The sequence below is a fragment of the Camarhynchus parvulus genome, chromosome 2, assembly GCF_901933205.1.
Source record: "Camarhynchus parvulus chromosome 2, STF_HiC, whole genome shotgun sequence".
Taxonomy (NCBI): Eukaryota; Metazoa; Chordata; class Aves; order Passeriformes; family Thraupidae; genus Camarhynchus; species Camarhynchus parvulus.
Genome location: NC_044572.1, coordinates 108186473 through 108202703, shown reverse-complemented (window position 1 = coordinate 108202703; position 16231 = coordinate 108186473). Strand labels below are relative to the sequence as shown.

Sequence of the window (16231 nt, the reverse complement as noted above, 5' to 3'; positions counted from 1 at the left end):
AAGGACAGGCACCAGCGCTCAAAAGTGGGCACGGGGGGCAGGAACCCGGTCCCCTGTGTTCTGCACAAGGCCGAGGTGACTGGACACGGAGAAGCACACAGCAGCAGCGGCAGCGCCGGGCGGGCGGGGCGGGACTCTGGGCCCTGCCGAGCCGCCTCACGGCTCCCCGCCCCCCTCCCGCAGCCCGCTGATAGCAACGGTGCGCGCGCAACAGCCAATCGGCGGCCGCGGGCTCGCTTCTCCCTCGCCTCCCAATTGGCCCGCGGGACCGCGGGGGCGGGGCTGGCGCGCGCCCGCCCGCTGCAGTCCCGCAGTGCCGCCGCCGCGCCGTGGCTCGCGCGCGCCACAACCGCCGCAGCGGCCGCGCGGCTCCTCCCGGTGCGGGGCGGCTCCTCCCGGTGCGGGGCGGCTCCTCCCGGTGCGGTGCGGGGCGGCGCGGGAGCCGTGGGGCCGGGCAGCGCAGGGCAGGGCGCAGCGCGGAGGTGACTCTGCTCGCCCGCAGCGGGGATGCTGCTGCTGCGGCCGCCGCCGCCGCTAGTACGGGGACTGCAGGCGGCAGCGCGGGTGGCCGCGGCGCCCGGCGGCATGTGAGCAGCGGCGGGAGCGTTCCCCGAGCCCCGCGGCAGAGCCAAGGGGCCCCTCCCTGCGGCGGCGGTTCAGCCCGCCCGGAGGCGCAGCGCGGAGGCGGGCGGGCATCGCCGCTGCAGCCGCCCGCGAGGAGACGGCAGGAGCGGCCACAAAGCGCCGCCGCCCGCCCTCCTCCGCACGCCGCGGCGCTGCCCCTGCCAGCCCCGCTCCCGGGGACGGAGGGCGGGAGCTCCCCTCGCCCCCTCGTCACCTTCTCGCCGCCCGATCCATGGGAGGAGCGGGCCGCCTCCCCCTAGGAAGCGCCGCCGCGGCTCGCCGGGACTGAGCGGAGCGGCCGGCGGCCGGCGCGGCGGGAGGATGCCACTGCTGCGGAAGGTGCTGCGCGTCTCCAACCGCTCCATGCTCGCCTTCATCTTCTTCTTCTCCTTTTCCTCGTCCTGCCTCTACTTCATCTATGTGGCCCCCGGGATCGGTGAGTCCGGAGCCGCCCCCGCGGGGAGCGGGGGTGGGGGGCGCGCCCGCCTCCCCCGGGCTGTCACCGCGGCGGGGAGGGCACGGGCGGCGCCGGGCCAGGGGCGGCTCGGCTGTCGGAACGCGATCCCGCCCGCCCGGGAAGGGTCGGGGCGGCCGGCGGGGGCGGCGGTAACGTGCGCGGATCCCGCATCTTTGTTCTGCTGCTTTCAAAAGCTCTAGAAGGTTCATCTGCCATCGCGAGGTAGGTGGATGCTGCCCTTGCTTCTCCGGCTGGCAAAGTCAGGCGCTGAAGCGGCTCAGCGTTTCGTCGTGTTACCGTGGTATGAACTGGGAAAGAACTGCAAAACTGCTGAAGTCACTTAAATGTATTAATCTTTCAGATTATTAGTAACTGCATTAATAATAAACCCCGTGTGAACAAAAATGAAGGACCCGTTTGAATATTCGTTTTTTACTTCTGTTAGAGGGATCTCTCTCTCTTCACAGGTTTTACAGTTCGGTGACTCTTCCACTTCTGAAGGAACCACTTCAGAGGGAGACAAACCCTCTGATTTAGAAGAAGCTTAATAAAACAACTGTTCAAGTTTGTTTCTAACACAAACCAAAAAAATTTGCTGGTTCCCTTAGTTCGCTGTTCTGCAGTTACTGGGAGACCATCAGGCTTTTTCTCAGTGGAAGATCCTTTTAGAACTGGTTAGCATTATCCCAGAGCTAAGGCCAGTGGTATCCTATATGGTGCTCTGTGGGATTTCCTTGTGTTGTGTGTTCCTTGATTAGGGGATGTTTTCCTTTTTTTCCCCAGGGAACATTGCCATATTTTTCTGCACATCTCCTTGCTTATCAGGTGTTGCCTAAATACTTGCCAAATCATCTCTCTTTTCATCCTTAGTGCTTAAAACTTCTCTCTGCAGTCATTACTACAAAATGTCCACAATGGTGTGATCACTGCATCTTCAGGAATTGTTTCCTGTTGATTGTGTCTTTATGCTGTTTGGCTCCCTCTTGTTCACTATCTCCTATCTAACTTTTAAACACTTTCAAGGTGCAGTGGTTGCTTCTATACATAAATAGTTCTTATATAGTTCACCTATCATTCTGTGGTTTTCCTTTACTTTTGTACTTCCTACAATATTTACAAGTCTGCCACTTATTCTTCTAGTTCAAATAAATTAAAAAAATAGGAAATATATAATATTTATAGGGTTACATTTCAGAACTTTCTTGTCTGTCAGTGTTTTCCTGCTGAAAGGGATCTGATGTAGTCTTCCAAGTGAGAATGATGCTGATGTCCATTTAGACATCTTAGGTCTTTGAGATGCTGGTGCAGGACACATATATAAAGTAGACTTTAATTGCAAGTAATTGATACATGATTTTAATAGCTGAGTGCAGTTTCTACATCTTTGTAAGTGAAACTTATAACATCTAATATAATGTATGCAGCTGTAGTTTTACTTTGTTACTTAAATGTTTCTTGCCAATGGGTACTTTGTTAGGAAGAGCATTGTCTCACTAAGCAAGGCTTATGTAGTACCTTGCTCAGAATCAGAGCCTTTAGTGATGAGACTTTAAATTTCTGACTTCATCTTTCTGCTCAGCTACCGGGAATTACATATCTTTTCAGCTTCCTTTGTACCAGGAATGAAATGAAATCAACAGTATGTACCAAAAGTGTTCTTGGGGTAGGTGAATTAGATCTGATCAACCCTAAGGGAAAAAAGGATCATATTCAAACTAGTCTCTCTTGTTGTCTCAGACACAAATACTGTAGTTGGCCCTTTCAAGATGTGGTTTAACAATGCAAAGATCTTGGGTCGTTACATGAATTTGTGAGATTACAGCTCTTTCCAGCCACTGATCAATGCTGTGCTGCCCTAACTGTATCCAGTGGTGGTGTGAACTCATCCAGCTTAAGTTAAAACCAGGCAATAATGAACTTATTCCTTGTCTGTGGCACTTCTTAGGTCCATCTTGAAATGCTGCTGTCCTGTGCTGGTCTGAAGGATCCTGGGGAAGAGAATAAATAGAAAATGGTGAAGGGCAGTAGGAAAGTTTTACGTCTCAGCCTATCAGCCTGCAGATGTAATGCTGATTTCCCAGGAATTGCTCCTTAAAATGTTACTGTGTGGAATGGAGAGAAAGAAGGTCAGATATTATCTAAAAACCAACAAGCTTCCTGGCAGTATAGTGGAAATGTAAGTTGCAAGAATGGAAGATTCTCTAAGCACTTAGGAACACCCAAGTTTACAGGCAGATGATTCATCTAATAGTCTTATACTGTATGCTCATGGCATTTGCATATTGTGATAGAGTAGAATATTTCACTGTATTTGCACCTTTTTGCTGTGTGAAATGAAATAGATGCATCTAAGTCAAGGCTGATTGTGTGTGTGGAGAGAAGGAAGGATAAAGGTTGCTTATTGAAGCTCAGCCACCTTGCCTGTTAGCAGCTTTTCATTAAAAATTTTCTGCATGGAAGTCATAAATGGTTGGGATCTGTTGTAATTTATGTGTAAAGATGTGTTTTACTGAAGATATTTTAGTTCACCAGAACATTTTCTTCCTCAACAAGCTGCAAGGCACAATGTCAGAGAGGAAGAAAATACTAATTGTGTTGTAGGGAACTGGAGCTGCTCCGTGGCTGGCTTCTCTTTGTGGTAGTCAGAGAAACTGAAAAGAGAGGGAGAAGTTGGACTCCCAAATGTTTTATGGAGCAGCAGTGTACTGGAAGGTGGGAGGGGAAAAATACACGAGTTATGCAGCAGAATGGTTTTGTGAGACGTCAAAGTTGATTGAAATTTTGAATTTTTATGGGCTAATGGAGGGGGAATCCCCCTTAGCAAGCAATTAACGACTTATCAAAGGGAAAAGACATCTGCACATGTAAGCCCTTAGCACTGGAAGAATTCTCAAAGAGATCACTGTCACATTCCCTCTGTCCTTCAAACTATTTAGAAAATAGAGTTACTGCATTTTTTTTGACAAACTGCAAATTTTGTAACAAATGGAGTTTACATCAATCAACTTGAAGTATTGACAATTTGTTTAGAAGAAAGAAATTGTAATTACTTATATTAAGGTATTTATATAAAGGCATTATTTGTCTAATATTTAAAAGTTTTCATTTGCACCATAATTACAGATATTGCAGTAATATCACTGTTCTGTTTTTGAAGAGACCTCTCAGAATGCTAGTTCTTTGGGAAACAGAAGCTTTTATTATTCCATGTACTTCAGAATACAAGGGGAGGAAAATCACATTTTCACGTTTTCAGGTGTGGTTCTGTGTTTTGAGATGAAGACATATAGTACTGTAATGAATATAAAAATATGTGGTTTAAATGGTTGAGAAGAATTCATGTTCTATGTTTGGATTGTTCATGTGCCTGCTTTTGTCTTTTCTGTAAGCACAGATGATTGGATGAAGTAGAGGTGATTGCAACCCTACCTCAGCACCCTGGTAGTCTTTTGATAGTCAGAGGAGCTGAAACACAAGAGCAGATTGATTTCTAACTATTAATTAGAGAAGACAACTATTTTTCTAATTTTAATTTTTCCTGTTTAATTCAGTGGATGTTTCAGAGGAAAACCTTAATAGATAGGATGGCAAGTGGTCAGAAATGGTCAAAAACATTTAAAATACTTAAAACTTAAAATCATTTAAATGTTTAATGATACTTCTGTGAGATGGTTTCAAGTATTTAATAAAAGCAGATAAGAGGTGCTGCTTCTCCAGAATGACCATTTTTGTGACAGTAGTTCATTTTGTGCTTCTCTGGTTAAAGCAGAAACTGAAATTTCTGATCTTGAATTAATAACCTGTGATTCTGCAACTTCATTGAAAGTTGCAAATATTCATGTGTTAGTTAAAGGTTGAAGAAGCTAGATAAGAGCAGGAATATTTGGCACCAACATGGGGATTTTTTCAGTGTTATAGATAAAAGTAGTAATAAAAGGGACTCAAATAATGTATGTCTGGTCCTGACAGCCATCCAGAACCCATTTATATGTTTGAGTTTACATCGTGGAAAGGATTCAATGATTAGGAGAATAAGACAAATTAACAAGGCAATGGTGACCAAGGGAGAGCATTTGCTGGTCTAATTTCACTGCCAAACCAATCTGAGTATTGCAAGAGACAATTTTTTTCTCTTTTTTTCCTGTTTTTTCTATTTGCTCTCAGCATTATAACTGAAATTACATTGGACAGATCTCAGAAAATGATCTCTTATTCATCCCTGGGTTATTCCTTTCTGTCTTGTTGCAGCAGAGAACATTTGCCAGACTGGGAGGAAGAGTAAGCAATATTGTAGTTGATTGCAGTCTAGTTTTTCAGCCAGAGAGTGCTTGAGTACTGGAACAGGCTCTCCAGGGAAGAGGTCACAGCATCAGGCCTGACAGAGTTAGAGAAGTGCTTGGACAATATTCTCAGGCACATGGTGACGTTCTCGGAGTGTCCTGTGCAGGGGCAGTAGTTGCACTCCATGGTCCTGATGGGTCTTTTCCAACTCAGCTTATTCTGAGATTCTAGCTTGTCTACCTTGGATGTAATGACCTCTGCAGTTCAAATAAGAGCTGGTTATGAAACAATGTAGTGATCAAAGAAGATGCAGTCTGCTTTGAAATCAGTAACTAAGAATCCTGAAGGGTGAAATGAATTTGAAGAGGAAAAAATAGCTAATGTTTTCTCTTTTATGGTCTTCTGCTTCTTTTATTAAACTCTTGCTGCTTTTTTGTCAATCCTAACCAAAAGGCAGCTGTGCAGCTTGCATGGAACTTGGAATAATCTCTATTGGTTTTAGCTCACGATTTTATATAAATCTATTTCCTGTTCTTAGTTTTCCTAATAGGAAGAATGATATCACTCCTTTTTGAACTTGTGCAGAAATAGAGAAGAGTCCTGAAAATGCTATGGGCAAGAGAAATGCTTATCATGGCTTTCAGGTGGTGAGCCCATAAATATGGGCACAGCCTTTGTGCTGGTATTCTTTGTTGCATCTGTGGCAATTGTGGCATTTCTGAAGACTTGCTGTTTGATTACAGAATAATTTAGATTAGCAGGGACACCTGGAAGTCACCTGATCCAACCTCCTGCTGAAAGCAGATCCTACTGGATCACATTGCTCAGGGTCGTGTCCACTTGGGTTTTTGAATAAATCCAGGGATGAAGATTTTGCTGTCTCTCTGGGAAACCTGTTCCAGTGTCAGACAACTGTGAGAAAATTGTAATATGTAATTGTAATATCTCACCTTATGTCCATTGCCTTGTGTCTTTTGACTGACTACTTTCAAGTGTTCAATTTAGTCTTCTCTTAACAAGAATACTGTATCACTGAAGACAGAAAAAAATAAAAAGCACCCTGCTCTTAGCCATTTCTATTTCAGACTGAGCAAACCCATTTATTTTAGTTTCTGCTTGTACATAATATGCTTCGATTTTGGAAGGTTTCCTCTGGGCTTGTTCTGGTATTAATATTTGGTTCTTACTGGGATGCCCAAACTGGACAAATATGATTTTACAGGCTGAAGAGACAACAGTTACTGGTATGGATGTGCTGGTTATACTGTTGCTAGTACAGGGCAGGATACTGTTGACTGTGCTTGCCACAATGATAGGGGGCTGGTAATACCTTGTCTGAGGGTTTTGTAATAGCGCCTCTATATAGGTTTAGTGCAGATCTAGGGCTGCAGTGAAATAGGACTGATACAACTTGCTCATTTCTCATGCTGTGGGGAAGTATCTGATAAAAGGCTGATGAGTTTTGCAGGGTGTGGGAGATGTTCATGTTAGTATTTTTCTTTCCTTGTTATTGCCTTCTTTTATTTCTTTCTAGGGAATTATTCTCATGGGTCTCTTACAAGTTTCTTGAGTAGATATGAAACTTGCCTGTCCCATTGTTTTATAATTTCTGCATGGAAATGCCTGTACTACAGAACTGGTTGTTGTTTGGGAGCTATTTTCAGCTATATTCCATTATTGAAGTTCACCTGTTATTAAAGGCTTCATTTGGAGCAGGAGTACTTTCATTTAGCTGCAGAAGTCTTCTTCTTCCTTGCATTGCAGTTTTTCATGTCAGTTCCACAAATTATCATAAAATCTTTTACCTGTGAAAGTGTAGTTTACTTTCTGATTAACAGGGACTTTTTTTCTCTTGTGCAGAGGGGAAATGGAGGTTTAAACACTCTGCTTGATCCCTGATTTCCAGTGATCAAATGTTCCTCAGCATTCTGACTAAGCGCATGAGCTCCTTGAATCCACTGAACTCGGGCAGTGTCATGGGTACATTTTCTGCCTTGGTCTGGGAGGTGCAGAGACTTTTCCATTATGTTGGCCCAGCACAGTCATTCCTAGCACTTGATGCTGAATAAATTATTGTAGTCCTGTCATTCATGACTGTCTTTCACGTTTACCAACAGATTATTTTGACTAAGCATGCATATTTATTTCTGAATCAGTGGTTCTGCATTTTTTATCTGATAGTTTTCCTAAAGCACTTAGATATTACTTGTTATTTGCCAGGGAACTTGCCTGCATAAGATTTCAATCAGTATTCATTTTGTGATGTTGTTCTTAGTCAGAAAGCAGAAAAAAACCAGGTACTTATGGTGTGCAGCTAACTTCACAAGGACAAAGTAATTATGAGACCTCATGTGAAATGAGTTTTCACTTTAGCCAGCCAGTTATTTGAATGCGTTCTTTTCATGGGTTGAGAAGGAGAGATTGTATACCCTGGGGACATTTATCTGAATTGTGATGCCTTACTGACAGGGCCAAAGCTTTAACCATTTCCACGTCTGTCTGTGGTGAAAGATAGCTTATCTACTGGCTTTTTGATTAATAAGACTATTTCTACAAGTGACTATTTTTACTTGCCTTTCTATAGCTCTTACTCTTAGGTAATCTTTTGTATTCAAATTATGCAATCGTATTATGGGGAGCAGCATGAAGTAATTATGCTTTGTGTGGGATCCAGTGCTAGATTCTTGTGAGCACAGTGCAGAGATTGGTTTCAGGACTTTAAAATACAAAAGATGCTTTTTTGCAAGGTATTGCCAATGGTCAGTTCACTTTCTTAGATTTGTGCTTGTCCTCCTTTACCTTCAGTTCATTGTGCATTTATTGAATTATTCTACAGCTTACTGTATAATCAACTAATAGCCTGAGAGGATAGAATAGTATCAAATATATTAGAAATTTTATTGAACATTGTATCCTTTATCATGCTTAAAACTACTGTTAGGGAAAGAAATTTTGATTCAATTTTTTCACTGTAAATGGAGATCCCCTCATTTTCTGTCTCCCAATAAACAGTGAACTGATATTTTTCCAATTCCTCAGACCTGCAGCCAGAGGACACATCCATTTGACATATCCATTGTTGCAGGAAATATACAGAGGTTGTCTGAAGTATTAAAAAACAAATTTGGAGCTTCTCTGTTGCAGCTGATACAGATTCGTCCATCTACACCATTTGAAAGATTACTGTTAGCCACCAGAAACACTGGGAGCTTTTGGTTTTTTTTCAACAGATTGAGGTGATTTATATCTTTCTAAGATTTTTTTTTATAAGGAGGTATACATATACAGACTCAAATGCAGTCTCACTATCCCTGTGAAATAAGATTGGATTTATTATTATTTTACAAATAGTGCAAAACTGCTATTGAATATTGAAAAACAAATCAAGTAAAGAATATATTTCAAGGCACAAAGTTTTTTCTTTTTTTATGCTGTTGCATCTGTTTTAAAAACAACTTCTGATTAACAACAAATGTGTAAAAATAAATACAGTGGTAAGGAAGTTGGACACTTGCAATAGTATTTATTGATGTTTGTTGTAGATTTCCATTTTTGAATTGGAACCAGTTTACAGCAGTCTTATGTTACTTGGGGTATTGTCCTTCACAGCTAAGTTGTTTAATGAATCAGTTTCACAGACTAAAGTCATCATACTGCAGAAAATATTCTAGCTCCTGGAATTGTAACTGTGATATTTCAGAAGCACTCTCAGCAATCTGTTTACTGTTTAGTTAGATTAATCATAGAATTTAATCTTTAACACTTCTATGTTAATTTGCCATGTGTGAACTCTGCCAATAGTGTATTTCTAACTCCAGTATTGCTGAGAACAATATCCCATAACCTTGAGATAAGAAGAGGTACATGTGGGACTTGTTCTAGAAATGCTCCCATGAGATGATTCCCCCATTTACAATTACTAGTGGAGACCTTTCTGTTAACCTGTTTGAATCCATACCAATTTTTATACAATATGTTGAACGTGCTTTTCAGAAGTCCCATGAAAACAGGTGTTGGTTGACTAGCAGATGAGTAACTTCAGGGGCAATGGTCAAATGGTCATTTGTCAAGACCTATTGCCTAAAGCCATGTTTACTGCACTTGGATCTTGCAGAATCCATGGGTTCTCTATGAAATATTTCCTATCTGAGTTTTTCAGCATTTTTTTTGCTGGAACGATCAGTGAATAATGTTCCTATAACTGCTCTGATGATAGATCATCTTTTTTTTTTTCTTTTTTTTTTTTAAGGGGCATGCTAACTTTTTGCTAATTGCTTTGAAAATATTCTTGACATAGTGTTTTTTTCCATGTTGTTGGGTTTGTTTGGCCTTGGTTTTCTGGTTTTGCTTTGGTAGAATGAAAGCTGCATTTGAAAATCAAATTTGTTGCCTCCAAGTTTGTCCATTTTTGTTTGGTATTTAAAAATAATTTTTGGTAATAATTCATACTCTTCTATGTTTTTAAAATCATCACATTTCTAACTTCCTAGTCCTGTTCAGAATGTCAGTCATTGACCCAGTTTCAAATTCACTTGTCCTGTTGTATATTTTACTACATTGGTTGCTTCTAAGTGCATGGCATATTTTGTTGGCTTTGCTTTGGTGTACGAGTACAGCATGATAACTTACTAAGTTTCTATATAAAAATGAGTCTTGTGCTTTTCCTGTGAAATTGTGGGATGATAAACTAAATGCAGTATTGTGAGAAGTGCTTTGATTTTTTAGTGTACTGCTTGGAAGGAGCTTGATTCCCTAATGGAGAGTGATCTGTGAATGATTTAATTTTCTTTAAAAAAAGGGGTAAATAGTCTTCAGGTGAATACCTAAATAACAAAAAGCCACCTGATATAAAACACTGAGACATTTTTACGTTTTTTTATACTTTTAAAATTAATGCATTGCCCTCCCCCAACAGTTTAGCACATAAAACTATTAATAACTAGTGAGCTATAAAAATTTGAGAGAAAAAATGATTCATCTGATACTTTTAATATGTCCTCTGAAATACAGGATGATCCCTTTAATGCCATAATGTGTGTTATTAGAATGAGTTTTAAATAATGCCCTAAAACTAGGACTTTTGATTATTGACATGTGGCTGTGTGTTCATGATTGCTGATGCAGATCTGGATCAATGGATAGGAAAACTTCATCTGAATTAGTTATGAGCTCTGAGCTGACACTTGCAGTTGCTTGAGATGGAACACTTAGTATAGTATTGATTCCAAGGTGTGCTATGTGTGTGTGTTGTCTTATATTCCTCACTGCACTTTCCATCTGATTAACCTGTAAACCATGTGACAGCCTGGATTCTATGTTTCTGGAGCCAAAAATTCTCTTTCTTACTTATTATGAACTGTGTGCAGTGAAATAAGAAGAATATGAATAAAATTGCTTCTAGGTGCTACATTGTTAGATGTTTTCTTTGGTTACATGTGAAATTTTGCCTTCCTGGTTTGTGCTTTGCTTTGCACTGTGACAGCGATGGTTGGTACAAATGCAGAAAGATAAAAGTAGACAAAAAATCGCAGATTAGTTGAGGTTGGAAGGGATATCTGGAGTTTATCTAGTCCAACCTCCCTACTCAAGAAGTACCACCTGGAGCCAATTGCTCAGGCCCTTGTCTGGAAGGCTTTAGAATATTTCTGAGGATATTCTCCACAACCGCTGTGAGCAACCTGTGCCAGTGCTCACAGTGTAGAAGTGTTTCCTGGTGTTCAGGTGGAATATCCTGTGTTTCAGTTTGTGCCCACTGCCTCTGGTTCTATCCCTGAGCACCACTGGAAAGTGGCTGGCTCTGTCCCTTTTTGCACCTTCCCTTCATAGACCTTGTGTACATATACACCTGCCCTTTGTACACATTAATGTGACCCCCTGAGCTTTCTCTTTTGGGGCTCAGCAATCCCTGCTCTCTCAGCCTTTCCTGATAGAAGCGATGCTTCCGTCCCTTTATCTTCTTCATGGCCTGTTGTTGGATGCTCTCCAGGATGTCCATGTTCTTCTCTATTCCACTGTGGAACTCAGAACTGGACACTATAGCAGGTGTGGCTTGAACAGTGCTGAGTGAAGGCTGTGAAGAATCACCTTGACCTGCTGGCAGCATTTTTCCTAATGCATCCCAGGATGCTGTAGGCCTTCTTTGCAGCACATTGCTGGCTCATGTTCCACTTGATGTCCACCAGGACCTCCAAAGCCTCTTCTGTCAAGTTGCTTTCCAATTGGTTGCCCCTAAGCATATTTTGGTGTCTGCAGTTGTTCCTCCCCAGATGCAGAAGTTTGCACTGTTCCTTGTGAACTGCATGAAGTCCATGTCAGCACATTTCTCCAGCCTGCTGAGGTACCTCTGGATGGCAGCATGGCCCTTTGGCATATCAGCTACTTACCCCACTTTTGTGTCATAAACAAACTTTGTGAGGTTCTGTTCTGCTTGCCATCCAGATTATTAATGAAGGTGTTAAACAAGAATGAACCTGGTATTGACCCCTGGGCTACTATTGATCACTGGCCACTGACCTCACCCTCTGGGCTTGGTCAGTCAACTTTTGATCCAGCTCACCGCTTGCTTAGCCAGCCTGTACATCAGCAGTTTGTCAATGAGGGTCTTATAGGATACAGTGTGAAAGGCTTAGTGAAGTCCTGGTAGACAATGCCCCCTGCTTTTTCCTTATCTATCTTTCATCAGAGAAGGTTACCTAGTTGGTTGACTGTTTCTTATGATTTTCTTGTCATTTATGTACCTGAAGAATGGTTTCCAGGATTAGCTGCTCCAACACCTTCCCTGGGATCAAGCTGAAGCTGATCAGCCTGTACTTCTCCGGGTCTTCCTTCTTGAAGCTAGGAGAGACATTTGCATTCCTCTAGTCCACAGGCATTTCTTCCACTCATTATGATTGATCAAAGATGGTCAGGAGTGGCTATGCAATGACATCTGCCACCTCCCTGAGCACTTGGTACACCCCATAAGGGCCCACGGACTTAACCTGTGCCCCGTTTGCTTAATTCTTTCACCAAGGGCAAGAGGACAACTTCCTAGCTCCAGACTGGTCTCAGGGAGTTGGACTTTCTGCAGAGTGGTCTTGTTAATAACGACTGAGAAAAGGTGACACTCAGTATTGCAGACTTCTTATCTGTGTGTCTTTCTCACTGAGCAATGAGTACATGTTTTCCTCAGTTTTCTTCTTATCACCTTTGTACTTACGGAAATGTGTTATGTCGAGCCATTTGTCATGGCGAGGGAAAGCTTAGGCTCTCAATATGAGGGATCAGCAAGCTTCCTTTATTGATTAGAGCATCAGACTTTTATACAGTAAGATAATAAGCTAATGCATATTCTGTAACCTAAGCAATCTATTGGTTATTCTGTAAATGTCAGCTCCACCTTCTGTTTACATTCTTTAAGAATTACATTCTCTTTTTCTCATGCTTTGATTAACCGCCGTATCTATGCTCAAGGATACAGTGGCCTTGCTACATCCATAGCTTCAGATTAGCTGAGTTTGGTATTTTCCAAGCTCTTCAGCCACCTGGACCACGTCTACATGACTTTTGTCAAGTAACTACTCTTCCACAGAAATGCTTCTTGTTGTCTTTGACATCCCTGGCCAGACTCAGTTCCATTTGGGCTTTAGCTTTCCTGACTGCATCCCTGGATGCTCAGGTATTTTTTCTGTATTCCTCCTGCATTCCCTGAGATTACTTCCTCCCACTGAATTATTTTTGCGTTTGGTTTTTTTTACAGGAGGTCCTTGTTCATCCATGCAGGCCTCCTGGCATTTTACCTGTCTTCATAGTTGTTGACATGGATCTCTTGTAAGCTTAAAGGATATTATTCCTGAATATTACCCAGCTTTCTTGCCCCTATCTTCACTTGAGGGCTTTATCCCATGGGACTCCACCACTCAGGTATTTGAAGAGGCCAAAGTCTCAAAGTCTACTCTCTTGAAGTCCAGGATTGTGAACTTTCTTTTGTGTCTTCCTGCCCCATGGATCCTGAACTCCACCATCTCATGATCTCTGCAGCTAAGGCTGTCTTTCATCTTCATGTCCCCAGTGAATCCCTCCTCCTTGGTAAGTATGAGGTTCTGCAGATCACTTCCCCTCACTGACTCTGGCACTTGTGGCAGGAAGTTGCCATCACGGCATACCAGGAACCTTCTGGAATTTTATCTGGCTGTCTTCTGCTGTCAGTCATCCTCCACCACACTGGAAGAAAAGCTGCATTTCTCTGTTGCTGTTTTGGCCTGTGTGGGTTGAATACTTTGTTGCTGTTGCTGCTGGCTGGTGTGACACGTGAACTGCACTCTTTGCCAACAAACCTGTACCAGTAGATGAGATTTGTTTTTAGGACTAAATTAATATTTTGATTTTTGCCTGATGTTTTAGCTTCTGATGTAATTATTTGGCTGCTCAAGCATCTGCTGCTACCTAAGCAGCTGCTGAATGATGGTGGAATGAACTGAGGAGATCTGAACTCCTTGTAACTGTGATTGTGCTGGAGAGCCAGGCAGTGGGAAAAAGGCTGCTCAGAAAGGACAGTGTTTCATTCCTGATTAATTCCTGTTGTATTTCTGTAAAGTTGGATAGTGAGTTGACAAGCAGCTCAGCAAGAAGGAAGAGGTAGACTACAAGAATTACTTGATAAAAACATGGCAAGGTTGGATCTTCCTGGCAGCAAGAGCAGCTCTTGCATACTTAAGTGAAGGTGGCAGCAGGCTTTACCTGGTTGGGTTTTTTTCAATTATGTCTTTTCATTATGTCTATTTTTGAGACAAATGCCTTTTCTAACTTTCACAAAGGTCTTGTGTGTTTGTCCAAATTTTCTCCTCTGTGTCAGAAGGTGTAAATAAAGGGAAGGTATAGGTGCTTTTGCAGAAAATTTTGTTTTTCCAAGGTTTATGTCTATATTATCTGGACTACAATAACAGTTCTCATAAAAATTGAGAACATTTACATGGCCTCTTGGTTTTGTTGTGGACTTGTTTGAAAATTCTTACTCTCAGTTCTTTACCATCTCAAGTTCCTAAGACTTTTGCCCTTTTTATTGTTTCCTTCATTAATTCCAGGGAAGCGAGCAAGTAACATAGTGGCGTCTTAGCTGTTAGCCACATCAACCTACCACACCTGGTTTATGTGAATTATCCTTCTATAAACCTGCTGAAAGCTCTATAAACCTTCTGCAGAGTTAAAAATTCAAGTGATTTTAGCTTTTGGTATCACATTAAAAACAAGAATAAAGCACACAGTCTTCCAGATATTAACTCCAAAGTCAGTATTTACTAACGGATTTATATTAAAAAAACCCGCTTTATTTTAGTGTTGAAATAGGAAGATATTGAAGAGAAGAGCTGTACCTGTGGGAGAAAAAAAAACTTATTTGGGAGAAAAGATGATACCAATTTAAAATATATTAAAGTTTGAAGAGAGAAATTTTTTGTTATTTAAGAATTTTTGGTAAATATACACATGGTTTTACTTTCAGATAAACCTTGAATTTTGATATTGTTTGTTTGAAGGTAAATAATTGTTCTTGGAGGAACAGATCAAAATGCCTTTATTTTGATTCCAAAAGGAGGAGGTTTCTAGAGTAGGTAACTTCATATATGAATTAATTAATTGTACAGATTCCTTGAAATGCTTAGCAGAGACACCCCAAAAATTGGTTCCATGATCTAGTTGAGGCGTTAGAAGATGGGTTGGACTTGATGATCTTAAAGGTCTCTTCCAACGTAGAAATTCTGTGATTCTGTAATTCCAGTATCTGAATGGAAAACTGCAAATGGAATGAAACAATTGAAACCACAGTGCGTTACTTTACATGAATTGGGTTAAAATTTTGAGAAGATTTTGTGTAATTTTTGTGTAAGGAAATTTGAATGTTATCTGTTGTCTTGAATCCTGGTAAGAATCTTTCTTCTCGTATTTCCTATTTGTTGTCAGGCCAAGGTTGTAGCTTTTTTGTTTTGTTTTGCTTCTGTTTTGGTGGCCAGAAAGTGTTGAGACAACTTCTGGATTGTAGCAGCTGTAAACACGTTTACACTCATGTAAACTCTTGTTAAGCCATGCAGTTAGTCATGCTGGCCAAGGGTTTGAGAATTTCATGCCATGCATGGCACCTGACATGTTCAGAGCATCTCTTTTAGCTGTCAATATTCCTTGTTTTAATGAGGAGTTATTTGAAAGCCAGGACAGCCCTCCCCATTCATTCATTTAAAAATTAAGATATTATTGTAGGAGTTAGAAATACTATTCCTTGAAAGATTAAGCTGGTTTTTTATCTGTGTGGGTGTTGGTAGTATTGTTTGCTAATGTGGTGGAATTATCACTGTGTTTTCCTCTGGAAATGCCCCCAGTCCCTCATACACAGCTCTCTGTAGCTCTGGACTCTCTGTGTCGGGCTATAAGTTCTTGGTTGATCTGGAGTTACTTGTGTCATGCCACAGGTGTTGGGTCATCTGATGGAGTTCCTGAGATAATTTTCTAACTGTTCTTTAATCTCTTTACTTATTTTTCATCCCTGGTATGTTTAGTTCTTGCCCCCAAAGGTGCAGAGCATTTTTTTTTTGTTGTTAGGGTGGTTACTAGTTACAGGGAGGCAAATATTCCCCAGACAACTGGATGCTTAATGTAGGTGAAGTGACAGATGATCCCTTTGACCCTCTTTGCTACCTTCTGTAAGGGACATTTGTCCTTCCCTTTGCAATATTTTTTTAGCTCTTTGAGTCCTGGGGGTAGGCATTTGCTCACTCACATATAAATGCAGCTTCATTTCTACCTTACTAACTTCTGTTGAATACCAAGAAGTGTCTTGAGATCGTATTTGGGGCTTTGGGTGCAAGATTGAGACAGAGAAATATTTCGTGCTGTTGTTGT

The 16231-nt window shown here is 41.6% G+C and overlaps 1 protein-coding gene across 2 annotated transcripts in view; it reads left to right on the top strand.

The window, feature by feature from the left end:
- Nucleotides 1-435: 435 nt before the first annotated feature.
- The window catches only part of B4GALT6 (beta-1,4-galactosyltransferase 6), a 30996-nt gene continuing 15200 nt past the window's right edge, over nucleotides 436-16231 (top strand). Inside the window, exon 1 of one of the 2 annotated variants that reach the window (XM_030971162.1) lies at nucleotides 436-1060. In XM_030971162.1, the coding sequence (XP_030827022.1) occupies nucleotides 946-1060 (115 nt within the window). In that variant the 5' untranslated portion in view covers nucleotides 436-945. Of the gene's footprint in view, nucleotides 1061-13313; nucleotides 13430-16231 lie in introns of those variants that run through there. The other variant, XM_030971163.1, reaches the window with a different exon arrangement.